General features: G+C 35.5%; 1 protein-coding gene and 1 long non-coding RNA gene across 3 annotated transcripts; both read right to left on the bottom strand.

The window, feature by feature from the left end:
• Positions 1–8430: 8430 nt before the first annotated feature.
• On the bottom strand, positions 8431–16204 carry LOC146914190 (ABC transporter C family member 10-like). Of its 2 annotated transcripts, XM_085717091.1 has the most exons (12): positions 15469–16204; positions 13006–15088; positions 12575–12895; positions 12407–12493; positions 11724–12308; positions 11324–11488; positions 10524–10818; positions 10165–10379; positions 9532–9837; positions 9396–9459; positions 9069–9308; positions 8431–8731 (listed from the first exon to the last, which is right to left on the bottom strand). In XM_085717091.1, exons 2-12 carry the CDS (start codon positions 15037–15039, stop codon positions 8619–8621), a joined length of 4425 nt encoding a protein of 1474 aa, XP_085573217.1. In that variant the 5' UTR covers positions 15040–15088; positions 15469–16204; the 3' UTR covers positions 8431–8618. The 2 variants fall into 2 exon arrangements, with proteins under 2 accessions (XP_085573217.1, XP_085573216.1); XM_085717090.1 differs by having other exon boundaries at positions 9069–9459.
• A 2890-nt stretch (positions 16205–19094) lies between these two features.
• LOC146914189 (uncharacterized) lies at positions 19095–21389 on the bottom strand. The gene is made up of 2 exons (XR_015014026.1): positions 21150–21389; positions 19095–19360 (listed from the first exon to the last, which is right to left on the bottom strand). It is a non-coding gene; the product is annotated as an uncharacterized LOC146914189 (long non-coding RNA).
• Positions 21390–22885: the final 1496 nt, after the last annotated feature.

Raw genomic sequence — 22885 nt, 5'->3', positions numbered from 1 at the left:
ATGATAATTGGATTGACTTTGCTAGTTGTGACTTGTGAGATTTTACCTAGTCTTCATGAAGAGATAAATTCTCTAAATAAGAAACTAGAGCATGTCTCTAAAGGTACCATGACTTTTGCTATGAATTCAAAAGATGAAAGAACTCCTTTTAAAAGACCTTACACTAAATACTCTTATGTGAGGAAAAACAAGTATCATAGAAAAAATTATGTTCCTACAATTAGGTGTCATTATTGTGGTATAAGTGGCCACACCACACCTCATTGCCACATTAGGAGGGTTGAAGTTCCTAAAGGGGTAATGATGTGGGTGCCTAAAGTCACTTGTTGTGAAACTCATCCCAAGGCTTCAACTTGTGTTGGAAGCCAAAGGAATCCTACTTGATTTGTGTAAATGTGTCTTGCAACCTTGAAGGAACTTTTTCCTCTAGGTTGTCCAAGACACCAAAACTAAGATGTGCTCCTTTTTCTCACTTTCATACTTCTAAGCGCATCTTAAATCTCACAAATGAACTATGGTATTCCTTGTTTTCTCTTACTCCCAAAAGATTGGGAAAGGTGTGTTTGGTTTAATGTGTGTAGTTTTGATGAAGAATGAGAAAAGTCAAAGATGATTCTACACTATAAGCTCCTTAATTCTTAAGGACATCATGGGCAAAAGTGTGATGAAGACGCATTCGAGGACTTTAAATATCTAACCTCTCCATTGTCTTATCATGTTGGTTGATCACGAGTGACCTCTCAATCTTCATTATCACTGAAGCACTCTAACAAGGGAGTAAGTATATTTTGATAGTAGGTAAAGTTTTCTTGGAAGATTCAAATGCGTTTTGATCTTTCCTTGGAAATCTTCTTTTACCTCTCTCGTTTTGCTTGATAGTTTCTCTTATAGGTTAATTATATTTATCCTATGTGCTCTTGTTTGTTGATTGCCTTTCATCCCTTTTTGCATGCTATATTTTCTCTATGTCTTGTCTTTCATGTTTGCTTGTAATTCAATTGTGATTGTTTACATGTTATTTGTTTTGGGGGTGTTATATAAAATCTTGATTGTTCAAATGTTCACAAAAGTAAATTGCATGGTAGTTCCTCTTTCATGTGTTGGGCATGTGCTTTGTAAAAAGCACATTTGCACCATCTCTCTTTGACATTGTCAAAAGGGGAGGTTATGTCATCATGATTGATGTCTCGTTCATGAAATTTGGCTTTCATGTTCATGTTATGTTTTAGAAATTATTGGTATCCATGCTTGTTGTTATCTTTAATGTTGATTTTATGCATGTTCATTGATATCTATGCATGTTTATGTCGGCTTGTAGTCAATTGTGATTGCCTACTTGCTTGTTTATGATATTCCACTTTGCTTAATATCCATTTTTGACGTTGTCAAAGGGGGAGATAATGTTGATGCATTTCTTCATACGTGACTATGTGACTATCTTGATATTTATGGCATTATACTAGTAACTATATGTCTAGGAAGTAAGTGATTATCAACTAGCGAAAGATACTGAAAGAGAGTTGACCCTAGTCGTAGGTACTTAGAATGTGACATTACTAAGACTGAGTGGTGCTCTACCGAACCTAGGATGTAACTGGTTAGTAATTAGGGATACAAGCGTCTCCGGGGAATAAAGCTTTATCAAACCAATCTCTTGAAACCCTTAGTAACGTAGACGTAGATTAAGGATGCCCGTTTGTAGAACTACTAAGAGTATAAAGTGTATGCGCTATGAGTGCCAGAAGATTCATATATGGACAGACTTAAGGGAACCATGGCCTTCATTGCCTTGGGAAACACTGGAAAGACAATTTAAGTTTATGTTTCAATTACCTTTAAATTAACAAGACCCCGCACGTAAGGATCATGCGATCAACGGGTGCAGTTAGACATTGAAGAGATAGACCTAGATCAACCGAGATAGTATAGACCCCGCATGTAAGGATCATCGTGCAATCAGCAGGTGCAGCTTGACAACCGACTGGGTTAGAACGTCCCAACGGCCTTATCACTTGTATAGTCTACCTAAGATAAATAAACGTGACATGTATGTTACTTAATATCCAACAATAAAAACAGAGGGGATTCGAAGAATGCTAACCCCCGCTTACTTTTCTACAACCAAAACAGATAAACTTGCTATGTTGCAAACAGATAAAAATTGAAAATCTAACCCTTTTATCTTTTATATCATCAACTTACAAAAATGATTAACGTGAATTGTTGGTACAAAACGACAATCCCTATGGATACGATACTCTACTCATCACTTTATTACTTGGTAAACGATTTGGTACACTTGCCATATCCGACCATCAATCTACATGAACAGAAGCTGACAACAGAAGCAATAAAATCTCAACTCTTGGAAGTCATGCTTGAGCAGAAGCGCCAAACTCAGATTCTGGAAGAACCTATCAGAAAGCAAGAGGAGCTGGACAGGAAAATGTAGGAGCATCGTGAGGAATCCTTGAGAAAGAAAGCAGAAATAGCCAAAGAGAAAACAAATATGGCAAAGAATCAAGATCAATCCAATGCTGGAGTTGCTGCTCTTTATGAGATGATGAAGAAGCAGCTACAATCTTAGAAACTTAGTTGCACACATTTTATTTGCTTTTATTGTGATAAACTACTGTTTCTGAATATTTATGTGCTTCTAAAATGTTATTGACTCTGATGCTTTACTTGAATATGATATTCTCATATGCCTCTGATGTTTATTTAATCATGTTTTATCCAATATTTTCTTACTCTTTTCAATTATTTTTGTTGATGACAAAAGGGGGAGTAAGACATAATAAGATATAGGCTATGAGTCCACTATGTTAACTAAAATTTGACTTAGGAACCAACGTCTTATCTCTTAGCCTCTGGATTTTGGATGTGATTTCATTTTAAGTGATGCGTTATTTAATATTTTTGGACTTAAAATGAATCTAATTAACTTGGATAGAACTTAGGGGGAGCTTACAAACCCCAAACCCTAAAGTCAACTTGTTAATCATATTAACAACAACTAACTATTAATACTTGTGTTTGACATCATAAAAAATGGGGAGATTGTTGGAACAAAATAAGTTTAAACAGTGCCTCTTGTGTTTTGATGATAACAAGGTATTAAAAGTTTAATTGGATATGCTAATACTTGTTCAAGTATGCATGACCATAGATTAAAATTTATGTCTTAAATAAAAGTATTGGTTCTTGAAGAACAATTTAGAGCAATGAAATTTTTAAGAGAAGCCAGGTTGCAAGTCAGAGTCTGAAGGTCATCCAGAAGCTGAAAATTTAGAGTCTGGAAATATCCCAGAGTATGAAGGTCACCCAGAAGCTGAAGTGTAGACCCTGAAGTTAATTTTTATGGTCAATTGAAGACACAAAGAAGCAGAAGGATATAGAAGACTGGAGCAACGATAGTTCTGAAGAATTAGAAGGTTTTGGATGCTTATTCTCATATAAAGGACAGTGAATAACAAATAATACAATTGTACAACCACTACCTCGACTACTCCAACATCTCCATGTGCATAGTACAAGCTACATGTGTGTCTCTAGTTGATTGGAACGGTTAATTCCCTATCAAGGAATAGTTTTCAAATTATTCCCTCCTAAGACATTAACCAAATCAAGTAAAAAAATCAATGTTGGTTGATCAAGCTTCTCTAACCACTCTTTGATGTGCTGGAACCTCTACAACGTATCTTTCATACCTCTATATAAAGGATTGAAGACTTTAAGATATTACAAGACTCTGCAATACTTTACTAGTGCCAAAACTCTATCAAAATAATTGCGCATAAAAAAACTTATAATTTCTTGTAAACTTTCATATCTTAGAAATTCTCAAGTAATAGAGTCTGGACTGTTTTGTATTATGAACACGACTAATTGTATATCAAGTATTCAACCAAACAAGTATTTCTTTGTAATTCTTGTTTGTTAGAAGTCTCTTGCTTGTGTACTTGAGCATAGGAGGTCTCTAGCTTTTGTGCTTGAGCTATTGTAATCTTGTGTGATTATAGTGAAAAATCTCCTATAAGTGACGGGGGATTGGACTACTTCCGAATTATGGAAGGAACCTGGATAATTGCTTGTGTATTCTTCTTCTCTCTCTCTCTCTCTCTCTCTCTCTCTCTCTCTTTAATATCCGGTGCACTTAATTTAGGACATTGCTTCAGAATCTGAACTCTATTAGAGTCTAAACATTCAACTTAGTTTAAAAAGAAGAAAAAAGCTAACACAATTTAGCCCCCCTTCTTGTCTTTTTCTCACCTTCAAACACCTCAGCGGTAGGTTTCTCTCTCACTTGCACGTCATCCATCTCAATTATTTGAGTTGGATCAGGAACATATTTTCGAAGTTGGGAAAGGTGAAACACATTGTGAATATTTGAAAGCAACGTTGGCAAGGCAACTTGGTAAGCCACTTTAACTCTTTTCATAATCTGATGAGGACCAATGAATCAAGGAGTAAGCTTCTTAGATTTTAATGCACGACCCACACCCGTCACTGGAGTGACCCTAAAAAACACATGATCACCTTCTTGAAATTCTAACCATTTCATTCGCTTGTCATGATAGCTCTTCGGCTGACACTATGATGCTCTCATCTTCTCCTAGATCATCTTAATCTTCTCGGTCGTCTTCTGTACAATTTATGGTCCCAGTATTGCACTTTCTCCCGTCTCATACAAGCACAACGGGGTTCAACATATCCTCCCGTACAGGGATTCGAAAGACGCCATTCCGATGCTAGAATGGAAACTATTATAATAAGTGAATTAAATCAGCGGAAAATAATTATCCCAACTCCCTCCTTGCTCCAAAACACGGGATCTTAACAAATCCTCTGAGGACTGGATCGTCCTTTCTTACTGACCATTAGTCTGTGGGTGATAAGCGGAACTTAAATTCAACTTAGTCCTTAAAGCCTTATATAGGCTCTCCCAAAACTGTGAGGTAAACCTCGGGTCTCTGTCTAAAATTATGCTTGAAGGTTGATGGTCATATTAGGCAAGTGTGTCAAATCATTTACTAAGTAATAAAGTGATAAGTAGAGTATCGTATCCACAAGGATTGTCATTTCGTCCAAACAATTCGCATTGCTTATTTTTGTTTAACAATAAAAAATAAAAGAGTTAAGGGATAGAGATTGCAATTTTTATCTATTTGCAACACAGAAAGTTGCCTGTTTTTAGTTACAGAAAAGAAAGCAGCGGTTAGGATTCTTCGAATTCCCCCTATTTGTTTTTTGGATATTAATTAAAATTCATGCCGCATTTAATTATCTTAAGTAGACTATACAAGTGATGAGGTCGTTGGGACGTTCTAACCTAGTCGGTTGTCAAGTTGCACCTGCTGATCGCACGATGATCCTTACGAGCGGGGTCTATACTATCTCGGTTGACTAGGTTTATCCCTCCAATGTTGAGTTGCACCTACTGGTCACACGGTGATCCTTACGTGCGGGGTCTTACCCCCTCAAAGGTAATTGAAAAATAGACTTTATATAGGCATTCCTAAATTTCCGAAGGCATGATGGTCACACTAAGGTTATACGCGCGCTACAGTAAATGGTTATTAAACCTATAAGATTCCTCCACCTTCATAAAGATTATTAGTGTGGGGCCTGGTCAATGTTTCTGAAGGGATTTCTCATCTATAAATCTTGGGACACTCATAGAACACTTTCCCTCTCTCTTAGTAGTTCTAAAAACGGGCAGCCTTATCACCGTCTACCTTACCAAAGGTTTAGGAGAATGGTTCTACTAGGTCCGGTCAAGATCTCACATTACTTGTTTCCTCAGTTAAGAATTACTAGTTACATCCCAAGTTCAATTGATTTTACTCAATATTAGTAATGTCACCTCCTAAGTACTTACTACTAGGGTCAACTCGCTTTCAGTATCTTTCATCTATATTCTTAACAAATTACTTCCTAGATAGGAAGATATAAATATCAATATATAAGCATCAATATTAGGCCATGTCACAACCTAAGTACTTAAGCTAGGGTTGCACTATAATACAAATAAACTAAACCTAATAAAACTTAAAAGTGAACAGAAAATAAATAAAATAAACGACGTTAAATTAAATAGTTATCCAACAAAATAAACAGAGGTTCATCTTAGAACCATAACCTTATAATATTTAGTTACACATGGTAACTAAAGACAAAATTACTAAAGATAAAAACATACCCTAAAAAAATGAGAAGATAGAAAAACTCTCCTAAAGCTCCTAAAATTGCTTTCCTCTTGAACTGCTCCAGTTCTGAACGAGAAATTGTGAATGAGGAAGACTGGTATTTATAGTGAGAGTTTCAACCTGGGTTTGGGCTGAAAATGCAGGCTTTGCCCACAAAAAAGTAGGAATTGACCTTTTTGCCCCACACTTTTTCAGTGCACGCGGCGCACACTCCATGCCCTAGGCGCATGTGAGTGTGCTGGAAACCATGCCCTAGGGACATGGCTCATGTCCTAGGCGCATGGGTGTGCTTTCTGGGCCCAAATTCTCTGTTTTTCCGTCGTTTTAGGTGTTTGCTTCCAAGTAAGTTGTCTTGGGACCTGGGAACATAATTCCACCCTCTGTAAAGTATTATGAGGCCTATTGAATCTTCATTTTTGATCTTCCCAAAGTCTAAAAAAATCTCAGATGTTCTTGCTTTGCCGATTTGCATGATTTCTTCGTGAATTACTTTGAAAAACCCCTAAAATTGATATGTTTCGGGAAGACTAGAATTACAAACTCAAATATAGAAAACATTACAAATGTCCCAAAATCATAGACAATTGCTCTAATACTACTCCTTTATGCTGGTAAAACCTACTGAAAAAAACTGAAATATATGCTAAGAATAATGTAAGATGCCTTGTCATCATAACTTCGAACATAAATTGTTGCTTGTTCTCAAATAACGAAAAAAATATATATTTTATTCTTTGCATTTTTTTTTCCTCGAAAAACATATTGTCATACCCTAATTTTGCCCTAGAAAAAAATTTTCGTTCTTTCTTCTTGTTTTCTAAATTCTTACCAAAAAAAAGTCAACATTTGACCTACAAAAGTCAACCTTTCACAAAAAAGTCAATAAACCAATTTTTTTGCATGAAATGCATTTCCATGAGCATCATTCCCACATTAGCTACTTGTATTACAAGTTAACTTCAAAAATTTATCATTTTTCATGCACATTATTATTTTCATACATGTTTTATTTTGTTACTTCATTTTCAAGAAAACTCAATTCCATCAAACCCAAAATTCCAACTTTGATTTATTTCATTTCTATTTCATTTCCAATCACAAAAAATCATAACTTTGCACCAATTGTGCTTGCAACAACTCAAAATTCAAATCAAATCCAAAAAACACCAACTTTGACAAATTCTTTCCAAATGCACATTTCACTCTCATTTGATTCCTTCCCCACAATTTGAGCATCTAGAACCATCCTCACACACTACAGCTCATCATTTTTGTACACATCATCACCGATGACCAAAGGTATGACAAAAAAGTCTCAAGAAATCTCATTTTTGCAAAAATGGATGTTGCATGATTGATCGAAGAATCGAATAGGCATGAGTGGCAGTGTTGCCATTTATTGTTGCAACACTTTCTGTATCAACAATTTTTTTGTTCTTATCTAATGCTACTTTTATGTTTAATTGGAAGGTTGTGTTTGTAGTAATTTTTACCTTTTTAGATAAGTTTTGAAGAAAAACACATTTCCTAGAAATAAAATTAACTACAAATTGTCTTTCTATCAAAGTTATTAGCTCAAATTTTATCCAAAGTTTAGTAACATTTTTGTTTGCTAGAGATTGGCTACGAGTTAACTACCAAAACGATTACATTTTTTAAATGTTACTAATAAGACTCTCAGGGGTTGCTAAAACAATTTAGTAACACGGACTTTATCTAACATTTATCAAATGTTACAAGATCTAAATAGTAACATTTGTTTTTGATTTAGTTACAGTTTTCAAGTGTTACTAAATCTCATATATGTTATAGTCTTAACATAAACTCTGAATAGCTAAAATGATCTCCCGGTTGTAATAATAGATTCTGTTATTAATAGGACTAAACTCATGAACTTAGTATATCTTCCCATCAACAACTATAGCCTATAAGTGTAGATGTTAATATTTGAGAGTTTTAAATATAATTGTGGTAAAACTAAGTTAAATCCATCATTATGACTCATGGTAAGTAATAAGGCTTGAAATAAATAAAGAACATATCAGATATCTAATGTACTATAAATTAGTGTTCATTTTTAGCAAGTTGCACCAGTTGTTGCACCCAAATTGTTCTAGTGATTGAGTTTCACATTTAATTTAATTTAATTTGTTGGTGTATTTGGTTTCTATAGGGTTATAACTTATGTGAAATGTTGCATGACTTTGGTTTCTAATTCTATATAAAAAGTGTCAAAAAGACTATGATATTGTCTTTCATTGTTATGTTGGTCATTAATATGACAGTGTCTGAATGGTAAACTGAAATAAATTGATACCAAAACCTGATCTAAATCTGATGAACTGACCTTATTACAATATTCAACTGAAAAACTATAGGAATATAACCATGCCAATGATATTGGTAGCATCAATGCGATTCTGCAGACTTAAAATGAGACCAGTATTCTTTGACAAGCTGCCTGAACATCGAGTCTTCTCTCTTCATCAAGCTCAATGGCTCGTCATACTCCGCCAGTTTTCCTGAAAACAAAGTCAAAGGTTTCATTTTCTTTGAAGAAAACAAGTAAATGATCAAACATATTCTTTATCACATTAAGTGCTCCATATTTACGTGTTATCGCTTATGTGCTATACAAGGTCAAAATCTTAAATAAAAAACCTCTAAGTAGGTGAATGCAACCATGTCCTTTTCTCAAGTGTTTGTCTGATAAACTCTATTGTTGGTAGTCTTATACATTGTCCATGTATTAGCAATGGATTATTTATCCTTAACGAAAATGGCTATAAAGCTATTGATTAGTTTGTAAGTTTTTGTTACATGAGATAGAGGGATAGTAAAACTCGAAAATAAACTTACCATCACTTATAGCAAGAACCATATTGCAATCCATCACAGTTGGTATTCTGTGTGCTACTGTGATTACTGTAGAATCTGCGAACTCAGCCCTAATGATTTTTTGCACAATCAGATCAGTAGAATTATCAATTGATGCAGTTGCTTCGTCCAATACCAATATCCTACTTCTTCTCAAAAGAGCGCGTCCCAAACAGAATAACTGCCGTTGTCCCATGCTCCAGTTTGATCCATCCTCAACAACTGCGTAACAATTTTCACTAGTTAATACTAACTTGGAAACACAATGAACTTCTAACATAGCTATGACAATGAAACTTGAAAATGTACCTGAGGAATCTAAACCCTCTTCTTTCTCTTGGACAACTTCTCGCAATTGACACTTCACAAGAACCTTCATATTAATCAAGAATTAGTCCGCATTTTTTTTGCAAAGCAAAAGGAAACAAAATTAAGCTTATTTTACCTCCCATATCTCTTGATCTGTGTGTTGAGATAAAGGGTCCAAGTTAAATCTTACTGTCCCATTAAAAAGGGTCGGATCCTGAGGTATAATACCAAAACGTGACCTCAAATCATGAAGGCCAATAGATGCGATGTCTATGCCATCAACTACAACTTTTCCTCCCGCTGGTTCCACAAGGCGGAATAAAGCACCGATAAGAGTGGACTTCCCACTGCCTGTTCTGCCAACAATACCAATCTTGTGACCTGCTTTAAATGTGCATGTGATGCCATGAAGTACAAGTGGTCCGCCATGTCTATATCGTATCTGGTAAGGTATGAACAAATAAATTGTGTAATTCATATCAGGTCCATTTTTCCCGAACAATATGCTTCACTTTTTAGAGAGTAAACATTCATTTTGGTCCCTAAATGTGAGGCGATGTCACAGTTGTCCGAGTGTATTGAAATTACGAAAACATCATCGAGTGCATCTTCTGTTAGTAATTTCAAGAGCCCTAATGACTAATAGAAGGCACATATTAAGTACCAAGCTAACTAACGAAAAACACATTCGATGATCCAAAATGACTGTTCACTCCATTTTTAAAATAATTACCATTTTGCTCAAAAAAATAAAATAAGTACCATTTACCTTCAAGTCATTTATTTCTACTTTTCCGGCATCTGGCCAATTCAAAGGAGGATGATTTCCTTCTACAATTACTTCGGCCTCACTTTGTATATGCATATATTGATTTAGCCTCTCTACTGATATTATGTGATTAGCAAGAGTGCATTGATTCTGAATTGCATATATTAAGGCACTGTTTAGTGATAGGCCATAAGTTAGAGCCATGCCAATAATTCCTGGAATGAAGGATGGTAACATTTAGAAACTTGTATTAAGATATATAAGGTACTTTCATTGAGAAAATCAAATACGTTATAGGATAATTACAATATTAAAAAAAAAAAATTGACATTTTAGAGATGATAAAGACCAATTCTCACCTGAGGGGAATGTTCCGGAGGGGAGCATAACCATGCAAAGTGTTGCAGCGGCGAGAACAACTGCGCTGATTGTTTCTAATCGTTGGATCAACCATTCATTTGAGGCAAAACTATGAAAAAAAGCCCTTGCATTATTATCAATTAGATAAAGATTCTTCTCAAAAGAACGATCTTCCCCCTCAAAAGCCCTTATTGTTAAAGCTCCAGCAACAGTTTCGGCTACATGATTCGCTAAAGAGGATTTTGTTGTGCCATTCAACCGCATTAGCTCTTTTGCTGAGGCAAAGTAGTACCTCTGCTTAACCCACACAAAAAAAAAAAAAAAAAAAAAAACCTTCCATTACTTTCTTTGCAATCCAATTGAGAATGGTTTAATGATATAGTAAATTTATTTATGTTATCCAACAAAGATATAGAATTGTTCAAGGTTTAATTTTAAAATTGAAAATGTTGGATATCGCAAATAGATCATGAAATACGCTGATTGGCTATTTATGAACTCTTGCCAAAGTGTTTTCCACCAAAGCTTCTTGTAATTTCACTACAAATCAATTTGCGAGATATGGCAAAGCTCTTTTACGATATGTGCATGAACTTATAATTACTTTCACGTGTCTTGTAAGTCCAACACGTAAGCTTCTTGAAATTTCATCACAAATCAATTCGCGAGATATAGCAATGCTCTTTTAAAATATGTGCATGAACTTACAGAAGAATGGCCATTATTTACTTAAGTTTGATGGCTTTCTTAATAATATTTCACCATTGCAGTATAATTTCAAGATGGATCTGTTTATTACCTGCAAGTGAATTGCAACATAAACCATTGGTATAGCCACAATCAAGACTTTCCATGTGACAACAGCCAAAACTATAAGATTAGAATAAAGCATTATAGCGCCCCCCACAGCAAAAATGAGGCTGAATGGAATGTCAAGATCCATAATACTAAGATCAGATGAGACCTAAACAAGGAAAAATCAGTTAGAATATTATTATTTCTTCCCATTGGAAACAAAATACGCCAAGTATGCACAAAGTCGTTTTCACCATTGGATCAGTAAGTTTCATCATTAAATAAAATGAGATATGATGTGATTTATCGATCTAATGATAGAAAATATACTTATGCATGATGCAACAGTAATTTACTTGTGCATGTTAGACAAAGCACGCAAAATAATTGTTTATTAAGCTTACCCTACTAAGGACCCTTCCTAATGGTGTAGAGTCATAAAATGACATTGGTGCACGGAAGAGGGAGTTCATCAACTGTGAAAATAAATCTTTTGACGATTGAAGACCTAAAGTAACTACAAGTAGACATCTGATGAACAAGAAAATTGTTGAAAACACACCAATAATGAAATAAACTAAAATCAATTTCAATGTGCTGATGTGGGGATTGTCAACATTAGCAGCCATCCATGAGTTTTGCAATATCTGACAAACCACAGAAAAAAGGAAACAAAGGGAAGCCATAGAGAATAATATATATCCTTTCGTCCGATTCAGATATTGTAAGTAAGGCTTCAATCCTGTATCTCCTATTTCTCTTTCTTCTTCCTGAATTAATTGATTTCCACTTGGGGCTATAAACTCTTTAGGCATGCGATCCAGCGTACTATTTCTAGAAGTTGAATGTCTCTCGGAAGAAGTAACACTCACAAGTTGGTTAGAACCAGCAGTCTCCTTGTGTGCATTGACAAGGTTATGGAATTCTTGGCTTGAGCTCAATAGCTGTTGATATGAACCAGCTTGTAGTATTACCCCATTAGACATGAACTGTAAAGAAAATAAAATTATTGATAGACCATATGTGAAGTTATACGATAAAGTCAAATACAGTAAATTTTAATTAAGAAAATGAAATCAGTCATCACCAAAATATAATCAAATGTGGGAAGGAAATCGACTTGATGAGTCACGAGTAAGACAGTTTTCCCTTTCAGTCCTTCCATGATGTATTCCTGTTAAGTTTCAAAGCCATATTTAGTAAAATAACGACAATAGACATGTACAAGTAGCATGTGAAGAAAAGATGTCATTACATTAAACAAATTTTTTGCAGTATGTGCATCAACGGCACTAAATGGATCATCCAAAAGATATATATCAGCATTCTTATAAAGAGCACGAGCAAGTTGAATTCGTTGCTTTTGACCTCCGCTTAAATTAACTCCTCTCTCGCCTATTTCCGTGAGGTCTCCATAGGGAAACAACTCGAGGTCCTTTGCCAGTGAAGACCTCTGAAGTGTTTCTTGATATCTTTGATCATCCAATTCGGATCCAAACAAAATATTTTCACGTATCGTGCCTGTTTGTATCCATGCTGTTTGAGAAACATATCCGAACTTCCCATGAACATCAATCTATAATTCAAAATAGGTAATAAGAAACTGATTTATAGTTCAACTAATATTAAAGACAGAAAAGATTATTACATTAAGTTGAATTATATGATAGGACATTAGAAACTTACAGTTCCTTTTGTTTTAGAAACTTCTCCAAGAATCGTTGCTAATAGCGTTGATTTTCCTGAGCCAACTTCTCCACAAATGGCCACCTTTTGCCCACGTCTAACATCTAAATTTATGTTCCTCAGTGTTGGATTTGATGTGTTACCTTCCCAAGAAAAGTCGGCACATTTTATTGAAATTGAGTCTTTGAGGTCATCTTTAAAGCTCCTTTTCCTAAAATTTTCACTCTGCAGTTCTTGTGCCTCGAGGAAATTAACAATCCGAGCAAATGCAACTTTTGCCTGAATGATCGCTGCAATAACTTCTGGGAGGTTTGCAATTGGATCTTGAACAAGGCGCAAAGTTGCCACCAATGTGAAAACATTGCTTGCATTCAGAGGAATATTTGATAAGTAACATGCTAAAAAAGATGCCGCTGACGCCAACATCAGTGACGTTGAAAAGAAAAATATATGGTATGTTCTTCTTAATTGCACCGGAGATAAAAATTTGAGTTCGACATTTCTTAAGTTATCTACAACATTTTTAAAATGTGTTTCCCATGCATATAGCTTCAACACTTTCATATTCACAAGAGCCTCAGAACTCGCCTTTAATCTCTCATCCTGCGCCACCATAAGTTGGGTTTGAAACTTGTGTTGTAAGTTTGCTAGTGGAGCGTTGCAAAGCACAGTGAGAACTATCACCACCAATGATGCGAGTGTTGCTAGTCCAATTGTGCGGAAAAGAATTATCAATGCAATACACAATTGGAGGCTTGTTGTCCAAGTCTGGTGAAACCAATATGGAAATTCTCCAATTCTATAAGCATCCACGATAACATAATTCATTATCTCACCACCAGAGTGATTCAATCTAGCCGAATTTGATAGACTTAACATTTTTTTATAAGTGGCTGCAGTAAGTAGAGATCGAATTTTCACTCCAACAAGTCTACTGCGGAAATACCATTGTCTTTGAGATATAGATTCTATGATCTTTATAAGGAAGATTGATATGGCTAATAAATAACCTTCATATTTGAAACTTTCATTACCTTCAGCGACCAATATAAATTCATTCAGAATCAGGGGACCAGAAGATAGTGTGAGTACCTTGAGAAAAGCAAAGAATCCTGTTATCAAAATCTCTCTCTTGTGGGAAAAAATTATTGTCCATAAAACCGACGAATGTGATGATGGTTCATGTTGTTTTTGTTTGTTTAGCTGTTCTACAAATGACGAATAACAACTTTCTGCTTGGTCAAACACTCTTAACTTTGGGATATCGTCATCTAGAAGTGTTTTCTCTTGACCCGTTTTCATTAATGGATTCAACCACCAAAACGAGATCTTACTAAGGAATCCAGCTTTGGAAAAAGGGGTTGCATTGCTAGGAGGATCAACTTCATTGAACTGACCATTTAAAGGAGCATAAAGGTTTTCACCATTTATAGGATCGACTTCACATGTACATGCTTTGTATGTGCATAACAACATCAAAGTTGCTCCTAGAAAAGATAGAACATCTAAAGCTGCCTCGAGGGACAGTCTGCTGCTCCCAATCGCATAAGACATGGATAAAACACATAATATAACAGAAACAAAGAGCATGAGAGCAGAAAACATCCACAACCATGCTCTTGTGAGTTGTTTTATCTGAAGGCTGACAGATAAACTTACCGACAACCACGTTAACCCATGAAAGAGTTCTAGCAACCACCCATTAAGAGAAAAAACGTCATGGTTTTTCCTCAACTTCTCCTCTAAAATCCAAATTCCTAAGGATGAATGCAACAACCCTAGAAAGCCATTGGTTATGGCAGAAACTAACTGCAAGTTTGAATATCGTTCTAGACTTCGAAAAGGTCTCGAGGAAGACTTCATGATCACGATGAATGACAACATGATCAGCAAGAACACATCAAATAAAATTACCAACAAATGGTTAATACATGAGGAAGGATCTTTCAGAAGTTTTAAATCATCACATACCGGCTTTCCTCCGGTCTGAGAAAAATCACAGTCCCCACATATCATGCTCCAAATATCATCCATAATTTTTTTTTTTTATTTTTTTTTTTTGCTTCTCTCTGTTGTTCAAATTCTGTAACAAGTAGGGGAACAAAATAATGAGAAAAATTTTTCGACAAGCAACAAAGGTTCATTGGCCTCTAACAACCAACTATTGTTAATCAATTATCATATAGTATCTAGTGCTTGTTTCGATCGGCATATTTTAGCTTATCTACCGACATATGTTTAGTGAGACTGTTTGAAAGAACTCGTGAAAACAGCTTATGACATGATCATACGATGTTTTCAGATAATGAAATACAACTTATACGAGAACAATTTAACTTTATTTTATCTTTTGAAGTGTTTATCATGATGACCGTTTGTATTAAAAGCTGCCAATAAGTTGTTTATATCAAGGCTGTAACAGTATAGCAAACACCGTTAAAGAAAAAGGAATAAGACTTGTACCTTATTGGAATGTGATCAGTTTACTCTATGTATCACTACAAGAAGTGGATTACTTCTGCAAACACCAAATGGAAACAACTAACAAGTGTTTCAAAAACAATGTACTTCTAACTCACTTGGGTTGGTCTGATGGTATTGACTTGGGATTTTAGAGTGTGTTCCTCTCAAAGTCTCAGAGTCGAATCTCTCTGAGTCAATTTCAGTGGACTAGTTTAATTTTAAGAAGAAAAAAAGCAATGTACTTTCTCTAAAGAAACTATTGACATATCTTTCAGTGCATGTAACAATGTTTGTTCAGATACTAAAATTTAGAAAGAGATGAAAAATGAGAGTTGGAATATGAAACAGAAGGAAACAAGAGGGCCCTTAATATAATTGAATTCTCAAATGAAACAAAGTAGAAAATTAATCAAAGATAGTTTCACGTGAAAGCTTAAGGTCAATGTGAATGATTGCTTGACAAAGATGCAATGTGAATTTTTTTTATTTTTTTTTTACAATGTTATGACTTATAAGTACGAAGTTTCTGCAGCCATTTAACTGTGTTTAATTTTCGCCGAGTAACTTGTTGAACACTCAAGGATTCTTCCATCTCAACCGAATTTTATACATACACAAGAATCAGGGGTCCAAATTTTTTACCAATTGAACCAATTTAGTGCACACAATCATGCAACTAGGTCCTTTTTCAGCTTTTGGTTAATTAGCATATGGATTGTGAAAATAGAACGTGTCTGAAAAGAAAAAGAAGAAGAATATTCATTTAAGAATGGGATAAAGTATAAGTGATAATAGAAAAATAATCAATGCATGATTCACATGAATAAACATATCTAATCATATCTGCATGAATCCTTTAAAATTAAATAGTTTAACATTTTTCAATCAAGTTAGGTGTGGTTGTCTAGAGAAATAAAATAACAAGACAACTGCCCCAATAAATGTTAGTAGCTTAATACGGTCCCTCACAAAATTATATGAAACTCAGCAGGAGGCCGTTCCTATGAAATTGGAGACTCGGCTTTCATAGTAAAAATAGGTTCTTAATAAAAAAAATGCACAATTTTCTTAAAAGATCAATCTTCTATTTAAATTGAAAATAACACTCGTATAATTATTATTAGCCACTGAAATCAAAATTAGAAATTATTTTTACTAAGGACGTGCTTTTTACTTAGAAACATGGTTATTTACTTAGAAACATGGAGTTGGGGATAAAATCTTTTATGATACTTCTATTAGAGATACTCTAAAGAAGTGAAATAATCACTAAGAATAAGACAACCCTAGGGTGTTAAAATAACGATGTACACAATACAATGGCTTAACGTCGTTTTTGTATTCAAATTAATCTTTTTTCGTTAACTTTTATCTCAGTCTTAGGTGGACTAATAATATAGGTGTTTCATCAATGACCTTATTAATTAATTAATTTTGTATAATTTTAACTGTTTGTTCTTTTTTCCTTAAAAAAAAAAAATTTGTTTGTTCTTTTTGTCGAATATTAGATCTAATAGTGCACGACCAACACCTAAGTTTTTTTTACCTATGTTGATCTTCTTCCTATTCCTCTTCTTCATATCTGATTTTGTGATTAATAGAAGCTTTTGGGAGACTAAGATTCTTTTTACCAACATTACAAAAATATGAAGACGATGATTTTGGAATACTTTTTTCCTCCTCTTTTTTCTGAGTTTTTTTTTAGATTTTTTAATGAATGATTTACTTCTTTTTTTTTAAAGAAATGAGCTTATATCATTTCATTACTTAAAATGTGTTCAATACAATCTGTTAATTCTACCAAAATCTAGAAATTAGCTGAAGATGTGGCCGCCTTAACTAATCTATGGGCTGCCCCATTTGTTTGTCTCCACATAAACTCAACACTAGAGTTGACATAATATTGTTCAAAGATAGTTTTACAACTATGGATAATCATCCCGAATTTTGTAACATCTTGATGTGTAGATGAAAAACTATCCACCACTTTTTTGGCATCAAGATCAAAATCGATAGGTCTCAAGTGTAATTAATGAACACATTCCAAAGCTGATAACAATCCAAGAGCTTCGCCAACATGTACCTCACAGACTGGAGTAAACCATTCAGTTTTTGTCAAAACAAAAGTGTCTGTATCATCCCTTATATAAACTCCTATTTCCACTCTATTAGAAAGTTGGGAGAAAGAAGCATCAATATTGCACTTAAATCTTACTTCAGCTAGTTTGTTCCATTTCACATTTCCTTGATAGAGTACATCGATATAATGCAAATTCACTAAAAACAAAAAGGATGAATATGTGAACAGGCTCATATCATCCATGTTAATAGCATAAAACGGCAAAGTACAAATGCCTACTGTTCTGGACCGGCCAAAAGGAGTTTCGGCCCATCTACTTAGGCTCAATACAATCCAAAGCCCAAATACCACATTTGGCAACATTACTTGCGACACACCTCTTCCCCACGAAGGGGGTGCACGGAGCAAGCGAGACCGGTTCAAGCGAACCCCCAACATCTCTTTGCACGTTCCCGCAATAATCTCTTTGGCGGTTACACTTCCCACGATTTCGTAACCGCCAGAGCCTGGTGTGCCATTACAACGGCTCTGCAGCCCTCCACCTTTATATATAGGGGACTCATAGCAGTCCCCAAGGTAGAATCTTCTTCTCCTATTAACTCTCACTCTCTGATCTCTACTGACTTGAGCGTCGGAGTGTCTGCAGGTACACCCCCCCCCCCCCCGGTCGTTCCAAGAGTATTCTTAACACATTCCACCACCTGTCAAACCACTGCATTTAAAGCTCCGGCAGTCACCTTCTAATCAGGTACGATCAATGGCACCGTCTGTGGGAAATACAAGCTCTCCCCGTTTTCACCCTTGCTAAAAACCAAAGCTTACCAAAAAAATTACCATGGTTGCCAATGGTGTTAACTCACAGCTACGAAGAGATGTCCATATACCTCAACGTGACGGTATGACGTATTCACCTTCTCCTGCGGGTACACCCAGAGAGGAACCCATACAAATAGTTCCTTTCCAAGAAAGACCTCTGCAGGGTCCTCCACGACCTACAGAGACACTAGAAAATGCCACACCAACTAGTGCCCTTGTCAACAACCTGCTCCGCACGGTTCAGCGGCAGACGTCTCTAATCGAGGAGCAGAACCGACGTTTGATGGACTTGGAACAAGTGCGCCCCCGGTCCAACCTAGACGGACTCCTTCCCCAATGCATAACAGAAGAGGAAGGAGCCCTCGCCATTCACGTTCCAGATCCCCTCGGCGTTCAGTAAGCATCAGATCTCCTAGTTACACCAGGAGGTCCCCCAGAAGGAGATCACCCAGACGATCCCCTCCAAGGCGATCCCCTCCAAGGAGATCCCCGCCAAGAAGCAACAGATGTTCTTGGTCCCCTTCCAGCTCCAAGGATAGCCGTGATCCTCGAAACGACCGTAACGCTTATGGTCCGTTCACACGGCGCATCCGGGAAGCTCTTATCCCTCGCAGATGGATAAGCCTCCTCATATGGACTCGTACTGTAACACCCCGTTTTCCCAACATAAAAATTTCATATTAAATCAGAGTATTTGAATCTTAAACGGAATGTCACATGCTACTTGAAATTTCTTATAATAGATATTAATAAATATCCTTCCAGGTTCAACATCATAAAAGTCTGAAAATACGCAGCGGAAATAGTTCAACATGAATAAACTCTTGGCACGCAGGCCTTATCAGAAAATCTCATAATTTGGTTCAATACTTATTCATAAAAAGTTCATAAAAGACACGTAAGGAATAGATATGAAAGCAAGCCCATCCCGTTACGTATCAGAGCACCTAGACACAAGTGAGGAGTCCCCTCACGAACACTTCTAGTCTTTATTACCTGGAAGTTACTCATACGAAGGGCAACATTTTCAAGCAGAAGGGGTGAGATTTCACAGTCAATAACTTAAGCATATAATTCATTAAAATGCATTTAGCAACATAAATCATTATTAACATATCAAACATTCATCACTTAGCATATTATCATTTCATAATCAAATACCATCATTAAACATCATGTTCAACTTAACACTTGACTCGACAACACGACTCAACTTGACAATGCAACTCTTAGCAACTTAACAACTTAAACCATCGTGAAACTTCTTGATATGCAAATGCATGTGGTACCATTCAACAACATAAATGAGCGTAATTAGGCTCTTCAACATGTGAGCATAAAGCTGCCGGGCTTAAAGCCCCCAACGTAGTTTGAGCACCAAGGCTGCCGGGCCTAAAGCCCCCAACTTTAATGAGCACAAGGCTGCCGGGCCTAAAGCCCCCAACTTTAATGAGTATGCAATGGACTCAACTCCTACAACTTAGACATCTTGAACTTCTTAAACAACTTATATGATTCCAATAATTTGAACAACTTCTTACGACTTCACAACTTAGACCGACACTTACAACTTTATGACATTAATGGTCAACAGCATCAAACGATAAACATCAACATCTTAAACATCGCATCAACATAAACATCATAAATAACACATATTTAAATCACACATCTTCCAAATAGCACTTCACTATATAACACATTTTAAATAGCATCATTATCAAATACACATAATTAAATAGCAGTTCAATTATACATCATCAAATAATTCATAATTTTAAATGATTGATTCATTTCAAATGTTCCAAAGACACACTGGTTGATCACTGAATTTCACTATTGCATCTCTAGAATAAATATATAAATTTTGCTTTACCTCGACAGTACCTATTAAACCACTTTAAAAATTAGGATATATATTATTTCGATCCAGGAACAACTGCAAAGACCATATTTTTTCTTCTACTTAAGTTCCCTCAATTCTATCTCCCTGTAACTACTATTAATTCTTAGAATTCAATTCCTGCTAGGCATAAGACATTCAATTTTCTATATGTGAGTACATGGCATTATATGTACCGTCCACCTAAACCCATGCATCGTAACTTAGTAGTAGTACTATTTAACTTCATGACATGATCAATTTTTAATTGAGCCAAATCCAAAATATATAGGAAACTTCAAATTCATATCAGCTTAACCAAATATATGTATTCCCAATGCTATTCACGCAAACAGTGCATTTGATAAAAATTACGTAACAGGTCCCATATGTATCATAAACTAAATATATAAAAAAAAACTGAATGGAATAGTCTAGATCCAAATTCAAGAATGGAATTAAAACCAACCTAAAATATTATAAGCAGGGAGCATCTAACTCTTATTATACATATCACATATATGATAAAATAACACTTTCCATAGTCCTATATTCTTCACGGGTATTATAATTAAAAGTTTATAGTGATAATATACATCAGTGTGCGAATCAAAATCACAAACTCTTCATATTTTTACAAATTGGTCTAAGCACATAAATCAAAAATAAAAATCACATGTATATCAACCGAAAAGAACATGAATTAACTGAAAACAAGGAAAATAAACACAAACCCTTCACTACCCATATGTTCATACCTATTCAACGGTTTTTCATCACCTAATCATCAATTCTCACTCAAACCCTAATTCTCATAATCTTACAAAACCTCAACCTAATCATGCTAAAATCATTTTTCAGAATCATACCCTTAATAATATTGAAAGTTAGTCTCACCCTTACCTGGATTGGAGATCTCGCAGAATATAAAATAACAAAGAGGACTTCATGGCAGCAAATTTATTTCGGCAACTTATTGACTACATGTTCAGCCTTCGTTGATTGGCTAACCCGCACTTCGCAAATCAATAAAATAAATATTATGAACAAAAGTGGTTGCTGCAAATCGACCCCATTCACTCTTGGTTTTCACGTAGCACCAAATAGCTCCGCCGTTTTTCTTTCATCTCACAATGCTCTCTGTTTTTTTTAGGTTGCATTCGGCTGCTTATATACTAGTGGTTTAGCTAATTAGGTTTCTGGAAGTAGCCATATATATATCCTAAAGCTTATCCTCGTCACCAATCCTTTTTAATATCATAAATACATATATAATAATATACTTCCCCTAAGAAAATATCATAATATAATTGCTACCTTTGTGGTCCTTTTATTAATACTTATTTCTTCTTCCTACCACCAATCTTTCTAATATTCACCAAATAACCCTTCGGCTTAATATTTATTTTATTTTCAAATCTTATTTTATTAAATAATAAAATAAGTCATAACATCTTTAATAAATCATATAATTCACACACATCATATAAACCACTTAAATCACATAAAAATCGTATGAATCACGTAAATCTAATAAATCGCATAATATATCCTAAAACTCATAAAAATAGTTAAATAATTAAGACGGGCGTTACAACTCTCCCCAACTTTAAGAATTTTCGTCCTCGAAAATATACCTCAAGCAAAACAACTCAGGATAAGACTCCAGCATCTTACTCTCTAGCTCCCGCGTCAAGCTTTCGCCAGTCGCCCCGTCCCAAACGACTTTCACAAGGGGTATCTCTTTGCCTCTCAACTTCTTCACTTGACGACCTTCGATTCTCACTGGTAAGGTCTCAACCGTAAGGTTATCCCTAACTTGCACATCATCTCTTTGGATCACATGAGATGGATCTGGAACATACTTCCTAAGTTGCGACACATGAAACACATCAAGTAAATTCGATAGATGCGGTGGTAAACCCACTCGATAAGCCGTCGTCCCAACTCTTTCCGATATCTGATACGAACCAATAAACTTCGGAGTCAACTTCTTTGACTCCAATGCACGACCAACACCGGTCACCGGAGTAACTCTCAAGAACACGTGATCTCCTTCTTGAAACTCAAGGTCTTTCCTACGCTTATCATGATAACTCTTTTGTCGACTCTGCGACGCTTTCATCTTTTCTTGAATCATCTTTACGTTCTCAGTAGTCTGTTGAACAATTTCAGGTCCTAAAACCACACTTTCACCTGTTTCAAACCAACACAACGAAGTCCTGCACCTCCGACCATACAAAGCCTCGAAAGGTGCCATTCCAATACTTGAATGATAACTGTTATTATATGTGAACTTTACCAACGGGAGATGACTATCCCAAGTTCCACCTTGCTCAAGTTCGCAAACTCTCAACAAGTCTTCGAGGGACTGAATCGTTCTTTCCGACTGACCATCTGTTTGAGGATGATAAGCCGCTCAATCTCAACTTAGAGCCTAAAGCCTCTTGCAAACTCTTCCAAAATCTAGAAGTAAATCTTGGATCTCTATGTGACACAATGCTTGAAGGAACACCATGCAGCTTCACAATGTCTCGAATATAAATTTCCGCCAACTGAGCTACAAGAAAACTAATATTAATCAGAATGAAGTGTGCCGACTTCGTCAATCTATCAACAACCACCCAAATAGCGTCATT

This window comes from Medicago sativa, chromosome 6, assembly GCF_051527215.1.
Source record: "Medicago sativa cultivar Bolivia chromosome 6, Bolivia_mono, whole genome shotgun sequence".
Lineage (NCBI taxonomy): Eukaryota > Viridiplantae > Streptophyta > Magnoliopsida > Fabales > Fabaceae > Medicago > Medicago sativa.
Note: the sequence above shows the minus strand (reverse complement) of the source record. Positions and strands in the feature narration are given on the sequence as shown.